Below are 14726 nucleotides of genomic sequence, written 5' to 3'. Positions count from 1 at the left end.
CCTGCCTGGACGTGATTCTGTGCCACCTGCTCTAGGAGAACCTGCTTTAGCAGGGGGCTGGACTAGATGATCTGCAGAGGTCCCTTCCAACCCTGCCCCTGCTGTGATTCTGTGATGACAGCAAGATGGAAGGAATATTTTTTCCCAAAACCTGCTGATAAAACCATTCTCTTCATAAAATCCTATTTAAAGAATTACCAAATATTTAACACACTTTAAGGAAATAAACAAAACATAGTTATCATGTTCTTCTTCCTGCCACAAAATCATAGTTCTACCAAGCAAGCTTGATGCACATTAACAAAGTGCTATCTGTGTAACCCTGCAGCTTTTCAGCTATAGCAGTATGGGACATCCACATGCAAGACACAAAACAATTCCCTGCTCTCCTAACTTTGAAGGAGGAATTGTGAGATTCAAAGATCAACTTTCTGTTCATCTCTGCAGGACTGAGTACTGAGTTTCCAATAGCTCAGAACCCGACAGTTCTCAACTACCTTGCTGAACTGGGGATTTAATGGGTAACAAAGGATATTCTTCAGAGTCAAATAACTTAGAGAAATAAAAAATACATATGAAAAAATGTAATACAGAATACAGATCAGAGAAAGACTTGCATTTAATTAGGAGGTACTAAAGAGTAGCTGAATTAATAAGGGTTGCAGTTATCATACTTGTGGTTTTTTGTGTAGTGTATATTTTGAAAAGGAAGATAGATTTTGCTTGTTGAAAGGGTGTCTTCCACAATGCAGAATGCTTGCTATAAATATGCCAGTTTGACAAAAGAGAGTAGTACGAGGAAGAGTTAAATGTAGAATGCTAAACAGGAGATTTAAATTATTCTCTGGCATCTTTGAGAGATTTCTGTTAGCAAAATGCATGAAAATAACACCTTTTTAGCTCTCTTGAATCACTGAAACATATGGTGAATTACAAACAAAAACATCTATCTATTGAAAGAAGCTAGCTGCCAGCTAGGTTTTGAATTCTTAGTCTTTTGAAATGAATTATTCTAGTCCTGCAGGATGGTTCCATCAGGAGAAGTTTTTGATAGTTGAGGATATTTTTTATGAATCCCTGAGGTCTTCCAAACTGCTCAAAGTTTCTCTTGTCTTTTGTGCAAGCCCTGATCTTGTTTGGGGGAAAAAAAAATCCTAGCACAAAATTCTAATAATTTTGTAACTTCTTGTCTTGCTGTTGGCTGAGATGTTTTTAAAAAAAGACCAAGTTACCAGCATGTTCTGGTAATCTGCCTGCTGGTTTGGCTAGAGGCCCAGCTGAAGAACCAGTATGTCTTCCCAGTGTCCTCATAAGAAAATACCTATCACTAGGAAAGATCCTGTATCTGTTGTGCAAATATTGTTCAAAGTCTGCATTCTGTCAAAGAGAAATGTACAAGTTTTCAGGAGAGTGTAATTCCACAGAATGGAGTTCTTCCTGTAGGTTATGATCCAAACTGGCAAGTTTTGCAAGCTTCCCTACTAGAACCACCAACAGTGCATCCTGACCTTCAATCTGGCAGTCACCTGCTGCTTGCCAGGCTAGGCTGGGAGTCCTCTCGCTACATTTTTCAGTCTGCTTGCAGTCCTCTGGCTGTTAGTCTGCCAAGGTCTCTCTGATTTGGAGCTGCCTGCCTGGACACTCAGTGGGACTTCCATGTTCTGGTTCAGTTCCTGTTGCAAAGTCTTCCGGGTTTCATTTTGTTTTAGCCATTTTTTATTTCCACAAGCAATTCTGTTGTTTTGGTTTCACATTGGTGCAACGGAATACACATTCACATCATTAATTGGAAGATAGATCCAGCTTCAATTGTATTCTTACTCTTTTGATGGGAAGTAATAAACCAAGATTTGGGTCTCATAGTTTCCTCCAGTCCATCAGAGACTCGCACCTAAGTGGATTTTTGATGCTGTAGGAACACATTGTTCCTGCTGCAAGAAGAAAATGATGATAGAATCACTTTATTTGTGTACAGCATTGGCAAGTCTTGTTTCCTGAAATACAGAAGAAATCAAAAGAACTAGATTGGGGAGTGACTTTAGAGGCTTTCTCAGCTGCATGCAGCTTGAAGGCAGCCGGCATGTCACTGCCTATAGGTGATATTTCCATAGAACCTTCTCTTTTTCCTTTCTTGGTCTTTCCCTTTTTTCTGTTTGTTTTATTTCTGTCTCTCCTTTTCCCTTTAAGCTTACTTGAAATAATACCAAGTAGCCTGAGCAAACTCTTACCATCTCTTGTTTTGTGCAGGTAGATGTATTTGTACTTGCTAAAAACTCCTTCGTGTTTCTGAGTGGTTACCTTCTTACTTGCACAGAGAACAATGGTTTCTTTCAAACTATCCTAAAAAAGAAACTTTTCCCTTCAGCTTGTAATAGACATACATATACAGAAACAGATTTAAATGCATTTTATTATAACGTAACATCTGACAAGGAAAATACGAGGTTAGCAGGCATTGGGCATTGAACAGTTTACTGTCTTCTGTAGCTTTATAAAAAATGAAAAGAATTTTTTCCTTTGCTGACTGCTTGTGATTAGCAGTCTTTTAAAAAACAAACCTGGCTCAAATTTTAATTGCATTTCTTAAATACTGGACTCTTTCAAAGGTACAATACATGTATTGCAGAGGTAAAGGTGTGCAGATTGCCAGGCTAAGAGGTGTCTCAGCAGCTCCCAGGGACCTGCAAATTTACTTTGCATAAAGCTGAACAGATTGCCCTCCCAGTTCAATAGAGTATTTCATATGGTGTGTCCTTAATTATGTCTCTGTATGCAAGAAGAAGATTGCTTCTAGCAGGAGACCAGGGCAGTACAAGCCGCATGTGGCTGCTGTTCAGGGACTGTTCTACTTCTTTTCAGATTGAAAAGTTCCGTGGTCAGTTTTTAGGATAATGAAAAAATTTCTTGAGGATGAAGCATAGAAGGTGGTTTTAGCTATTTGGAGGTCTGTTCTGAAAAGATTGTATTTTCCTTCTCTCACATGTAATGCAGTATTTGCTACAGCAGGTAGCCACTTTACCTTTGGGAATAGTTATGCAATGCTGATTTTTTTTAAATTTTTATTTTAAAAATTTCTTCATTATTACCCTCCTTCACCTTACTACAGCTTCTCATCTCCTTTTTCCCTATGTACATAGCTGAATTGTATTTTCCTGTGCCAAGAACAATGAATTAATTACATGCACCTTTGTAAAAGTCTGTCACAGCACTGCCATCTCTCTGCAATAAAAATTGCTAGAGGTCAGTTGTGATCTCCCTTCCTAAGTCACACAAAGAAGGAGAAATTTGGCAGAAAGTCTGTGTTGCTACAGGTTGCAAATGTAACAGGACCATGAGGATTTTCATGTCAGCCTTGGGAATGTGTGAGATTGTTTCTTTGTTTCCGTATGAAAGCAGAAACAGTGGAAATAGAAGAAAAGAATGCAGATGTTGCTTAGTGTGTTTATAAGAGGCATTGCCTCCTCTGTGTTTTTCTGAGGAAGGTATGTGTAGGTTTGCAGTTCACACTTTTTAGAGTTCTGTTCATTTGATGTAGTTAGGGCTTGCATTTCTTTGCTAGAGCGTAGTGTCTCCTTATTATCTGGGAGTATGTGTTAAGCCTCATCTGTATGAGAAGCGAAGATTAGTAATCTTCCGCAGTAACTGTATTACATCTGCATTTTAAACTGCAACAGTCCCTTTGGTTATGTTTGCATGACTTGTAAAGGCAGAGGCTCCCGTTTGATATTTTCAGCTGTGGGAGTGAGCTGGAGCTTGTGTTTATGTAACACAAATGCTGTTTATGCAGTTCATATTTCAAATAATGTGTAGCTGATCATGGTTCAGTTTCTGCTGAGCCATTTTCTTAGAGTGTGGTTTTGCTATTGATTTAAACTGGTGAGGTTGTGGTGCTGACATTATTGATGTTCCTCTTGTTCCGTTGGTTCCTGCATTATGCTTGTGCAAGGAGGGCTGCAGGAGCTGCTTGGCAGGAGGGTGGAACGGTGTCATAGCTGTATTGTCAAACTGCACCCTAAAGGTGCCCCTGCCAAATGCAGTACATTCAGTTTTCAGCTGAGTCAGCTAGTGGATAACGTGGCTGCTGCAGTTCTGGAGTAAGGGCAGGCATCAGGAAAGATTAACTAGATGGAAAGGGAAGGAAGGAAACCAGCAGGACCACCTCCCTCTTTAGAGGCACAGGTCTAGGTAGACATATGCCAGTCTGCGAAACAAATCTTTGAGGTGGACTTAGGTATGCATTCTGGTTTGGTTTTTGAAATACTGACTTCCAAAATGTGTGTGTGGTCTGACAAGCCAGATCAGAAGATACTAATCATAAGGCCTTTTTCTCACCATGAGTGTCTGAGTATTTTTGGGTGGATTTTGTGTTAGAAAGCAGGCTGTTTGTTCTCACGATCTGTCTGGAATGAGCAGACAGTTCAGGTTAGGCTTTCGGTCCCTTCAGTTCCAGGATGAAGAAGCTGTAGGACAGTCAGTGCTGTACATCTCACTCACCAGATGATGCAGTGAATGGTACCTGCTGTCATTCCCTCCACTTGCAGGTAGGGCTGAAACCCAGGGAATTCCTTATCTCTAGAAGGTGGGGGTTAGGGTCCAGAGCAGATCACCAGTCCAGGCACCAGACACACAGCAACATGCCTGCTGACACTGTGAAAAGACTTGAAACTGGGAATGCTTCTGCTTTGTCCCATTTCTATTAACTGGGCTAATGAAATAAGACAGAGAAGTTCTCTTTAATCATGGTTATTTCACAGTTCCTATTAATACTGCTACTTGAGTCATCTTGCCTATGTTCATTTACCTTATCTGGGTTAGATAAATCCTGACTAGTGAGATTTTTGTAACGTATTGAATATCTTGGTTAAAATAATATAGAATAATGAAATGCTGTTGCAATTTAGTAATGGAGACGCCACATGGTATGCTCCTCTGGGTCAACAGCTTTCAGTAGGCAAGCCATTCTAGTACAGAAAATCTTCTGAAACAGGAAGCATAGAGAGGGGAAAAAGGAAGGAAATTGTGACCTGGCACGGGAAGGCATGAGAGGCTTCCAGGGAATTCGAGCTACATGATGTGATCTGATTTTGCTAAACTTCTGCTCCAGTCTGGACATGATTTATGACCATAACATCCTCATTTTGTCATTCTGCTGTTAAACAAGCAATAGTATTTCTCTTGTTACTGGAGATCGGTGTTCAGGTTAGCTGGGAGATCTGTTTCTTCACTATATTAGTTGTATCAGAAACAGAAATCTTGTAACAGAACCATTTTCAGTGTAGCCAAAAATATAACAGTTAAGTGGCTGAAAGCTGGAAGTGAGGCGAATTCTGAACAGATGCAAGCAAGTATTTTAAGTCAAGGCAGTTAATTAACTGTGGGAACAATTTACAAAGACTAGCAGAGTCTCTGTTATTATCAGTTCAGGAATGGAGTTTATGGGGAAAAAAACCCTAAAGAAACTCTTTACTCCTAAGAGGAATTAATTCAGGGATGCTAAAGGTCAGAACAGATAATCCCGGTGGTCCCACCTGGCCAGGCCTGAGTATGTCTTGGAAGTATTTCTCCAAAGCAGTCCGAAAGTGTATCCTCCTGTTACCTGTTGCAAATCAGTATAAAGAAATGAAAACTAGGGCACAAAGACAAGATACTTTAGCTATGATAGACTTTATAAATCAGGCTACTGAATAATTGATTAACTCGTTTTAGCATTTTGTATATTAAAGTGGACATCCTATTTTTGCTGCTTTTTAATCCTAATAAGGCGACCAGCTCTAAATAGCAGGATGAAATGGAGATGTTTCTGGGGATTTTTTCCTGTCTTCCTTTTGTGAATAGAAGTACAGATTAACAGTAAAACCAAACCCAGAGAAATGATGTTCAGAAAATAATCACCCAGCTAAAGATATGGGAGACAAGCATCAGATTATAGTAGTAGATTATTAGCTCTATCAGTTTTTTCTTCACCTCGTTAAAGATAGATTGCAATCATATTATGTAAAGATTTTCCTCTGACACTTCACAATGTATATATATTTTGATGGTGTATCTTGCAGTGTCTTCCAATGTGCTGAAATGTATTAAAACCAAAATATTTTGTTGCTGAAGCAGTCTGTCCTGTAAGAATATGGATGCTTACCCACAAAATACGTATGAGTAGCAACACACCAAGTTTTTCTGAACATGGTACCTCTGATTATGTAACTACTCTTTTCAGGTTTCTTTCAGTTGTGCCACACTCTGGAAACCTCAGAAGTAGCAAGATACAAGGCCAAGTTTCACAAAGAGGTCTGAAGTATCCACCTGCATAGTCTGTCAAATAAGGATTATTTTTCTCCAATGAGCTCTTGACAGGAGCTCAGATCCTCTGCATAGGCTAGTGAGGAAGGGAGAACTGACACTGCTCTTTGACCCATGCTATCTTTGCTCAGTGTTTCATTTGGTTGAATACTGGAAGTTTTTAGAGCTCAGGGTAACCACAGATGAGAGCTGCCGGCAGGATTGTGAGGCTGACGCACTCCTGCGACACAGATCCAGTTGTAGAGGAAGACAAAGGTCCTGTGGTTTTCTTGGGGAGTAATCAGCTGGCTTCTGTTGTGGCAGATGCTCTGAACATCCATCTTAAACAACAAGGCATAATTTAATAGGATTTCAAATGTAACTAATGCTCTAGTTTCAGTTTGCAGGCTTGAACAAAACCACTTGGGGGAGGTGAAGATGCTACATTTTTGGCTAAAAATTTTCAGGGCATTTTGTTTAAATTTATGCAGCTGGCACATCCACAGCTGTTAATTCATGCAGATGTCATGTGGAGAATTGCAAGGCTTCTGACTAAAAAAAAACCCACCACAATTTATTTCTCTTCAACATCTTAATTAGTTTTATAAAAATAAAAAGGAGACATTAGGAAATGTGAGTTTGTGGGAGAATTCTCATGGCGTGAACAGTAAAATATTAGGGATCTGATTAAATCTAAGTTGCAGTTAAACTTGTGTCCATTGTACAGACTTCTGGAAGGCAGCAGATGAAAATGGGTACACGTGGATACATGTGTATGTGGCCTGGGCCTGAGCAACGGAGCGCTCTGGTACTATGAAACTGATAGTAGAATGGTACCAGCACAGACAGCTTTGGCCAAGGCTAACTTACAGTCTCACAACAATTTGTGGCCATGATTTAGGTGTTGCAGCATGCCATGGATCGTTCCCAATGTACAGTTTCTATGCATCCAGTCTCAGAGGCTGCAGGTTTAATAGACCTGGCCAAATTATGCCCTTTGGCCTCTGGGCCGAGCAGGCTGGCCCAGGCACTCTGTGGTTTGCTGGTTGCTCTGACCAGTGCAGGAGGGAATTCATGTTGGTTTTAGCAATACTCCACTATAATGAAATAATCCATCCCACACATCATTTGAGATGTCTCATTTCTGTTTGAACAAATACTATTCATGTTAAGAAAATTTCAATCTGTCTCTTTTGGGCCTCTCTTGTAGCTTTTTTTAGTGAAAGATAGAGGAAAGTATTTTCATCTTTCACTTCTACACTGACAATAGAATTGTCTTTGCAGTTTTTAGGGGGATAGTAAAAGGCACATTGTCTTTGGTACCAGCAGTGATGATGATGTGGTAATTTTGCTGATGTTGGTAATGTGTTATTTGCACACAATTTTAGGAGCTGCCTTCTGTATGAAAAAGTGATCCTTTCACATATGCCTAAAAATCCCCACCAGTGTATGTAAGAAAAGGAAAAAGAGTTAAGCACTGAAACACAAGCTTATTATGCAGCCCACTTCTTAAGAGAGACAGTAATCATTTAAAAGCTTTACCTTTGTTGTTTCCTGGGATAGCTACCTACTTATTTCAAGAAAACAATGATTCCATCAGTCTTACCTCCAACAGTTATGTACTTTTGTGGTGCATTTAGATAGACAGACTGTGCTGTGCGACAAGAACAACTAGCACATGCACTTTAAAAATCCTGAGATTTCCAAATAGTATCTAGGTCATATGATACCCACAGGCATGATTCATCCACCTGGGCTTTATGCCAGTCAGCAACTGCATGGATTTGACACTTCAGGAATACTGTAAAATTATTAAAGCTGTAATTTTTTTGTTCAAATAACACTGTTGATGATAGCTGTAAAAAATACAGCATATAATTTATAGTTCCTTTCTGAAAGAATTAATTTCATTAAGTAGATGTAAAAAGCACAGTATGGACTGAAGAGAATGCAGAGCAGGCCTAGTTGAATGAGCCCAGATAGCTTTCCTTGGCCCTACAGACTTTCATTTCAGAGGTTGCTGTCTTGATGTAAAGCCCTATTCGAGGCAGAAGTAGTCTTCACCTGAGTGTATCTGGTTGAAGCCCAGATAGCTGTTAAGGGTTGATCTTAGCTACAATGAGCTAAAACCTGCCAGTGTTCTGCCTGTGTTAGGCTTTTGTATACAGATGATAATCTCTTTGAGGGGCAGAAACCCCATACATTTAGTACAAACATCGTGCATTTTTTTTTTCTTTGCAATGAAGTTAATTTTCAAGAGATGAGATCATGTTTATTTTTAGGAACGTCTATTATGCAGACAGACACTTAATTAAAGATTCCACAAGCCTTGCTCAGGGAACTTTGAGCTGCATTTGAAAAATGTGTAGGTGCCTAGGAAAACAGAAATGTGTGTAGCTGGGGTGGTTTCTTTCAGATGTACTGACATGTTTATCTCAATGAACACTTACAGGAGTAGATGCTTCTGAGAGTTGCCACGTTGCTTACCTTGCATTTCTAGGTGCCTGTGTACTTAAAAAATGCAGACCCTAATGACTTTGAAAACCAGCTGCCTCTTTTAACTTGAGCTTCTGAAGAGTCCCAAGCAGGTTATTTTTTTTTTAAAGCATCTTTAGAGGGTAAAGGCTGAAATTCCCATAATTGAATTTAAGAGGCAGCTTGGTGGAAAGGAGATGAAGAAGTATAACCTTTGCCAACTTGTAAAGAAACAGCAGTATTTAATTTTTATGAACTTAAACCTGAAAAAAATATTTTATCCTTTGTCCTTCTGAGTTTGTGACTTCCCATCCCATGAAAGTGGAATGTTTTCAGGTTTGTAAGCATGTCTGGGTTATGGTAGACTTGCTCTGAGTATTGGTGGTTTTTTTTTCTTTCTTTCATCTAGATAAAGAAGAGGCAACAAGATGTGGTGAGGTTTCTGGAAGCCAATCGCATAGAGTTTGAAGAAGTGGATATCACAATGTCAGAGGAGAAAAGACAATGGATGTATAAAAATATTCCTGAGGATAGGCAGCCTGCACAAGGCAATCCACTGCCACCACAGATATTCAGTGATGATCAGTACTGTGGAGTAAGTAGCTGTTACAGTTGTCAACGGATGATATATTAATATACCCTGTTGGCCATTTAAAAAGCTGGGACTTGCTGTTGAGCTTTCTCTAGTAGAATCTGAATTAATGGTGACAGTTTGGGATGATAGGATCAGGTAATGAGCATACAGTGAAAATTCAGATTGTTCATCTGTAAATCCTAAGGTTGTCTTCAGCTAGTGGTCTCCCTCCACAAATGTAGGAATTTGTAATGTTACATGCTTCATGTACAACCTCTTCATGGTAAAGTCCCTTGTGAGACCACTGTAAGCTGGGGATTTATGGTTTTCTTGCTACTTGGGTCTAGTCTATGCATAAAGATTCAGAAAGAAATCTTTGGCACAGTAAATGAGAACATTGGCTAGATTGAGTTACATTGTCATTTGTAATTAAGCTCCTCTGCTGCTGTCGTCGTGTAAGTTTCATTTATGCTTAGAGAGCCTTTATGCGATCAGACTCTCTGGGATAAATGAAAACTGTTTTCTCTTTGAATTGTAGAATAGTTTTATTTTTCCCCAAAGTAAAGCAGCTTGAGACTTGTCTCTGCCAGCCTCAACAGTGCTGTAATGAAGGTAAATCTGGCTGATGGATCATTTCAGATCTGCTGAGAACCTGTGAAATGAGTGTGATTTTTAGCTTACGGTAGGATCCTCTGCAACAAACAGACTGGGTATGATGCAGCAGCTAACTAGCTTCCTAAAGTGAGGTGTTTAACACCCCTCCCCTATGCTTTGTATTGGCCTTACTTGTTTACCTCAGCACTTTCACTCGTATCTGCCTACTTCCAGATAAGAAATGTCAAAGAAATACATGTGGGACTTGGAAGGGATTTTGACCGTCACTTGTGAAGTAGCCCCTCACTTACAAATAACATTTACATTGTTCTGTGTGATTTTAGTTTGCCTGGGAAATAGAGTGTTGGAAGCAGTTGTTTCTTACCCTTTCAGCTTGTCTTTATAGCATGTTTTAATCTAGTCTTAGAAATTTCTGTTTGGAATTAGCAAGGAAGAGGATGTCATGCAACATGTGAGATGATCTCATTAATCTGTCTGCTCATCTGATAGCTGTTTTGGCTGAGCAGAGTTAATCCTATTACTAGGCCTCACTGTCTGCATGAACATCTTTAAAGAGCAAACATGCTTTGAAAGAAGCTATTTTCCAGGTTGAAGGAAGAAGCATGTGCAGGATCTCCAACATTCATCAGTTAGCCTGCTGTATTGGTTGGTGAAGTTCTTAGGTAATAGAGTGGGTCAAAAGAATAGGCAGGAGACGGGGTCAGTGCTGGAAAGGGGGTTAAAATATCACAGTTAGATGAAGTCAGCAGACATTGCAGATCTTGTTTCTCATTGTCATTTCCACATTGTTTTCGTAAGTTTATCTTGATACAAATAACTTAAAAAAAAAAAAAAAAAAGCTTTTAAATAACTTAAATGATACCCACCAAGTTTTCTGTGAATTAATTGGTGAAAATCGTAGCTTATCATTCCTGATTTGTGTCCAGGCAATTTCTAATCCTATTTGCTCTATTAAAAAACACTGGTATTTTGCCTGCCAGTTCTAGTCTCACCAGGAAAACTGCCTATGTACTTATTCTGGCTTATACGTTGTTACTGACAATATAGATTTACTTACTTAAAATACGAACTGGTCAGATTCATTGCTTTTCCTCTAAACCTATGAGGGCTAGACAAGACAAAGCAAAATAGATACACTTTGTATTTTGTTCATGTTATTTCTGTAGAGGTACACAAGCATATGGTGTACAAGCCATGATGAAATGTCATATTCATAGCCATGCTGGTTTTTCTCCGTTAGTAAAGCATTAATAGTTGGTTTTTTTTTCTTCCCCGCCCATTTTCTCTTTAGTAGAAAACCATAGCAATGCATACAAGGGTATTATCTCAAAACAGATTTTTCTGGCTAGGACATTACCATTTGAAATAATCACTTTTCAGAATGTAACTGCAATATAGAAGAAGTTTGTCTTCAGTATTTTCAGTAAGTATCCAAAATGGATTGCCGTCAGCCATTTTAACATGATAGCTGGTGTAAGGGGGGAGAAAGGTACAAAAAGGTGGTCAGTGCTTACTGGTTCACAAAACATCTTGTACCAGAGGGGGAAGGATCCTTGTGCTACCAACAGACAAACTCCGTGTTTCAAAGTGTGAGCAAGACCTTGTAATTTTTGAGTCGATGTAGTCACAAATATGATCATTAATCTATCTTCTCCTTTTCTCAGTCTTCTGAGATGCATTACCTAGTTTTTCAGTAACAAGTTCTGCCGATGGATTTTGAAATAAAGTACTCAGCAAGAAACATTTTTATTTCCTGCAAACAAGATAGAGCTGTGAGCACACAAGAACACAAATCATTTTACTCATAATCCAGTGCTATGTCATAGCACTGACGCTATGATAATTTACATATTTTTATGACTTTACAATGTTGTTTCATCTTAGTGACATTGCTATAACATTGCAAGTGTGTAAGAAGAGAGTCTACATTTCAGACAAATCAGACACATGAACCTGCTCTTCTAATGTACAGTAGTGTAAATCTGAAATTATTACAGTTATCTTGCTCTAGTTAGTGCTATGCAAGAGTAAGGAAATCTTCATGCTTAGTGAATGTTCCAAGAGGGAGCTCATGCACTTGGCATAAAGAAAACTAAAGTGGAGGTAATTTGGAAAAGATCAAAAACAAAAAAAAGGACAAGTAGAACCTTAATAGGAGGTGTTGTGTTGTGTTGTTGGGCATTGAAACCAGTTGTGTCTTGCTCGGTTCCGTATAAGGCTCATCCTCAGTTAGTTTTAGTGGCTCCTGCTGTGCTATGACATACAACTCAAATAATGGATTATTTTCCCCCAAGGGTAAGTCTCCTTCAGGGACACACTGGGTTTCCTCATCCTCCTGCATTACCCACCAAGTGCACCCTCACCCTTGAGCAAAAGGAACCCCACAAACAGGTTTGCCGTTTCCTGGGGGAGGAGCAACCCACACTGTCTTTCCCAGCCACTGTTCCCCACAGCAGAGAAGCTTTACCCACTTGACTTGTTTGATCGTGGCTCATGTTTCACATATAGGGATAACCTGTTCAGTGGCTTCAGTGGTCAGGTACCCCATTGATCACAAGCCCGTCTATACATTGCATCTCTTCCTAGGTGTCCTGATGTGTCATAGCTCACCGTTAGGTTTTCAGTCCAGGTCCACCTTTGCCATTTCAGTTCTGGCAGCCTGGTCTGTCTGCTCCTTGTTTCCGTTTTCTTTGGTGGCATAACTCTTGGGCATGTGAATATCTAAGTAACATACTTTTACAGCAAGGTTCTCTACCTATGCAACAATGTTTTGCCATAACACAGCAGCCACAGCAGCCCAGGTGGGCTTATCTCTGTGCTGCCAGTATGTCAGCTTCAGTTGCTGTAGGAACCCCCCCCAGGGCATGTGCCACCATACATGAGTCAGTATAAAGATAGGATACTGGCCACTTTTCTCTTTCGGCAACGTCTAGGGCCAGCTGGATGGCTTTCACATCTGTAAACTGACTCGATTTGCCTTTGCCTGTGACGGTTTCTGTGACTTGTCTTGTGAAACTCCACACAGCAGCTTTCCACTTCCAATGTTTTCCCATGATATGACAGGACCCATCAGCAAGTAGAGCATATTGTTTTTCATTTTCTAGTAGTTTATTATACAGCGGGGCCTCTTTGGCATGGGTCACCTCCCTGGGTGATGCTTCAAAATGTCTGCCTTTTGGCCAGTCCATGATGTCTTCTTCCTGCTCTCCCTCAAGAGGAGCTTCTTTCTCCTTTACTAACTGGGTCAACCTATGCTCCCATGGTTTCTTCTTGACTGCAGGAACAACAGTTGCAGTTGGGGGTTGGGCTTCTGATTTATGCACAGTGTCTGTGTGCGTGTTCAAAGACCCTCACAGTATCTATTTTTATGTCCTCAGATCCAGAGACCCTCACAGTGTCTCTTTGTGTGTCATGAGATCCAGAGACCCTCTTCTTCCTTTGAGCATAGGCATAGGTCTACCCCTGGCCCCAGCACAGCGCTGGAAGTTGTGGCTTTGTGGTATATGCAAGGCATCCTTCCCTCAAGTGCTCTGCTAATTCAACAGGATGTTCACGAGAGAAGTCCCAAGCCATCGGAGGTGAAAACTGCTCTAGGCACCTGCTCAAATTCTCCCACACACCTTGCCACCCAGGAAACTGTTGCCTCAGGGCACATTCCTGTGTGGCATTCCCAACTGATCAGTTAACATTAGGAAAAGCCAAAATCAGTGTCACTGCACACACCAGTACAACATTCTGGTTACATTAGAAGGTTCAAGAAACTGAAGGGCCATTGGAACAAGGGTGGAAGCCTCTGTCCTGGAGTAGAAGATGCCCTTCTTCATTTTCCCTACAGAATGGCTCCTGGAGAGCATTGTCTCCACGAGATGGTTCCCAGAGTACTGGGATGGCAACGGTGCAGGGGCCAAAGAGCAAATTAGGCTTGAGGCCGGTGCTTTTATCATGGCTCTCCCAGGCAAAGCAAAATAAAGTGATAAACAACAGGGCAAACAATAAAAGCTGAAAACAGCCATTTACAAGCTCTTGAGTTTGATGTACAGGAAGGAAGGGAGCAAGCAACAGAGCAACTGAGGAAAAAGACAAAAGGAGATCAAGAACAGGCAAGTCAACATTGTGACCAGCAACACAAAGTAACAGCCTGCAAAGTAACAGCTAAACAGGTAAACCAGCTGTAAATTCAGTCTAGTACACTCTGATCACATCTGTCATTATCTTGAACCTTTTTGAGTCCCTGTTCAGGAGCCAAAAAGAACTGTTGTAGGTTGACCTCAGACAGCAATCACACAGCTGCTTGCTCCCCCCTACTCACCTAGCAGGAAGGTGAAGAAAATAGGAAGAGAAAAAGCAAGTGAACTCATGAGTTGAGATAAAGACAGTTTAGTAAGTGAAGGAAAGGGAAAAAATCCCAAGCGATGCAAACACAGTCACTCACCATCTCCCAAAAGCAGACCTAGGCCCACTCAGTCTCCCAGCGATGGGTACCTTGGAAGACAAACACTCCCCAGTTTTATATGAGCATGAAGTTATATGGTGTGGAACATCCCTTTGGCTAATTGGAATCTCTGTCCCTCTTGCCCTTTCAGCCTACTCTCTGGGGGCAGCAGGGAGGAACAGAATGAGAAACAGAGAAGACCCTGATGCTGTGCAAGCAACCAAATCATTGCTGTGTTGTCAAGGCTGTTCTAGTCACATATCCAAAACGCAGCACCATAGGGGTTGCTGTGAAGGAAGTCAGCTCCATCACAGCTGGACCCAGTACAAACATGAAGATGAAAACTGCAGTTTG

The 14726-nt window shown here is 40.5% G+C and overlaps 1 protein-coding gene across 1 annotated transcript in view; it reads left to right on the top strand.

Moving 5' to 3' along the window:
• The window catches only part of SH3BGRL2 (SH3 domain binding glutamate rich protein like 2), a 48440-nt gene that overhangs the window by 14880 nt on the left and 18834 nt on the right, over positions 1-14726 (top strand). Inside the window, exon 2 of the mRNA XM_080388143.1 lies at positions 9161-9346. Coding sequence (XP_080244269.1) covers positions 9161-9346 — 186 coding nt within the window. The remainder of the gene's footprint in view (positions 1-9160; positions 9347-14726) is intronic.

This window comes from Falco punctatus, assembly GCF_963210335.1.
Source record: "Falco punctatus genome assembly, chromosome: 5".
Taxonomy (NCBI): domain Eukaryota; kingdom Metazoa; phylum Chordata; class Aves; order Falconiformes; family Falconidae; genus Falco; species Falco punctatus.
The sequence above is the reverse complement of the archived record's forward strand: the minus strand, read 5'-3'. Positions and strand labels throughout refer to the sequence as shown.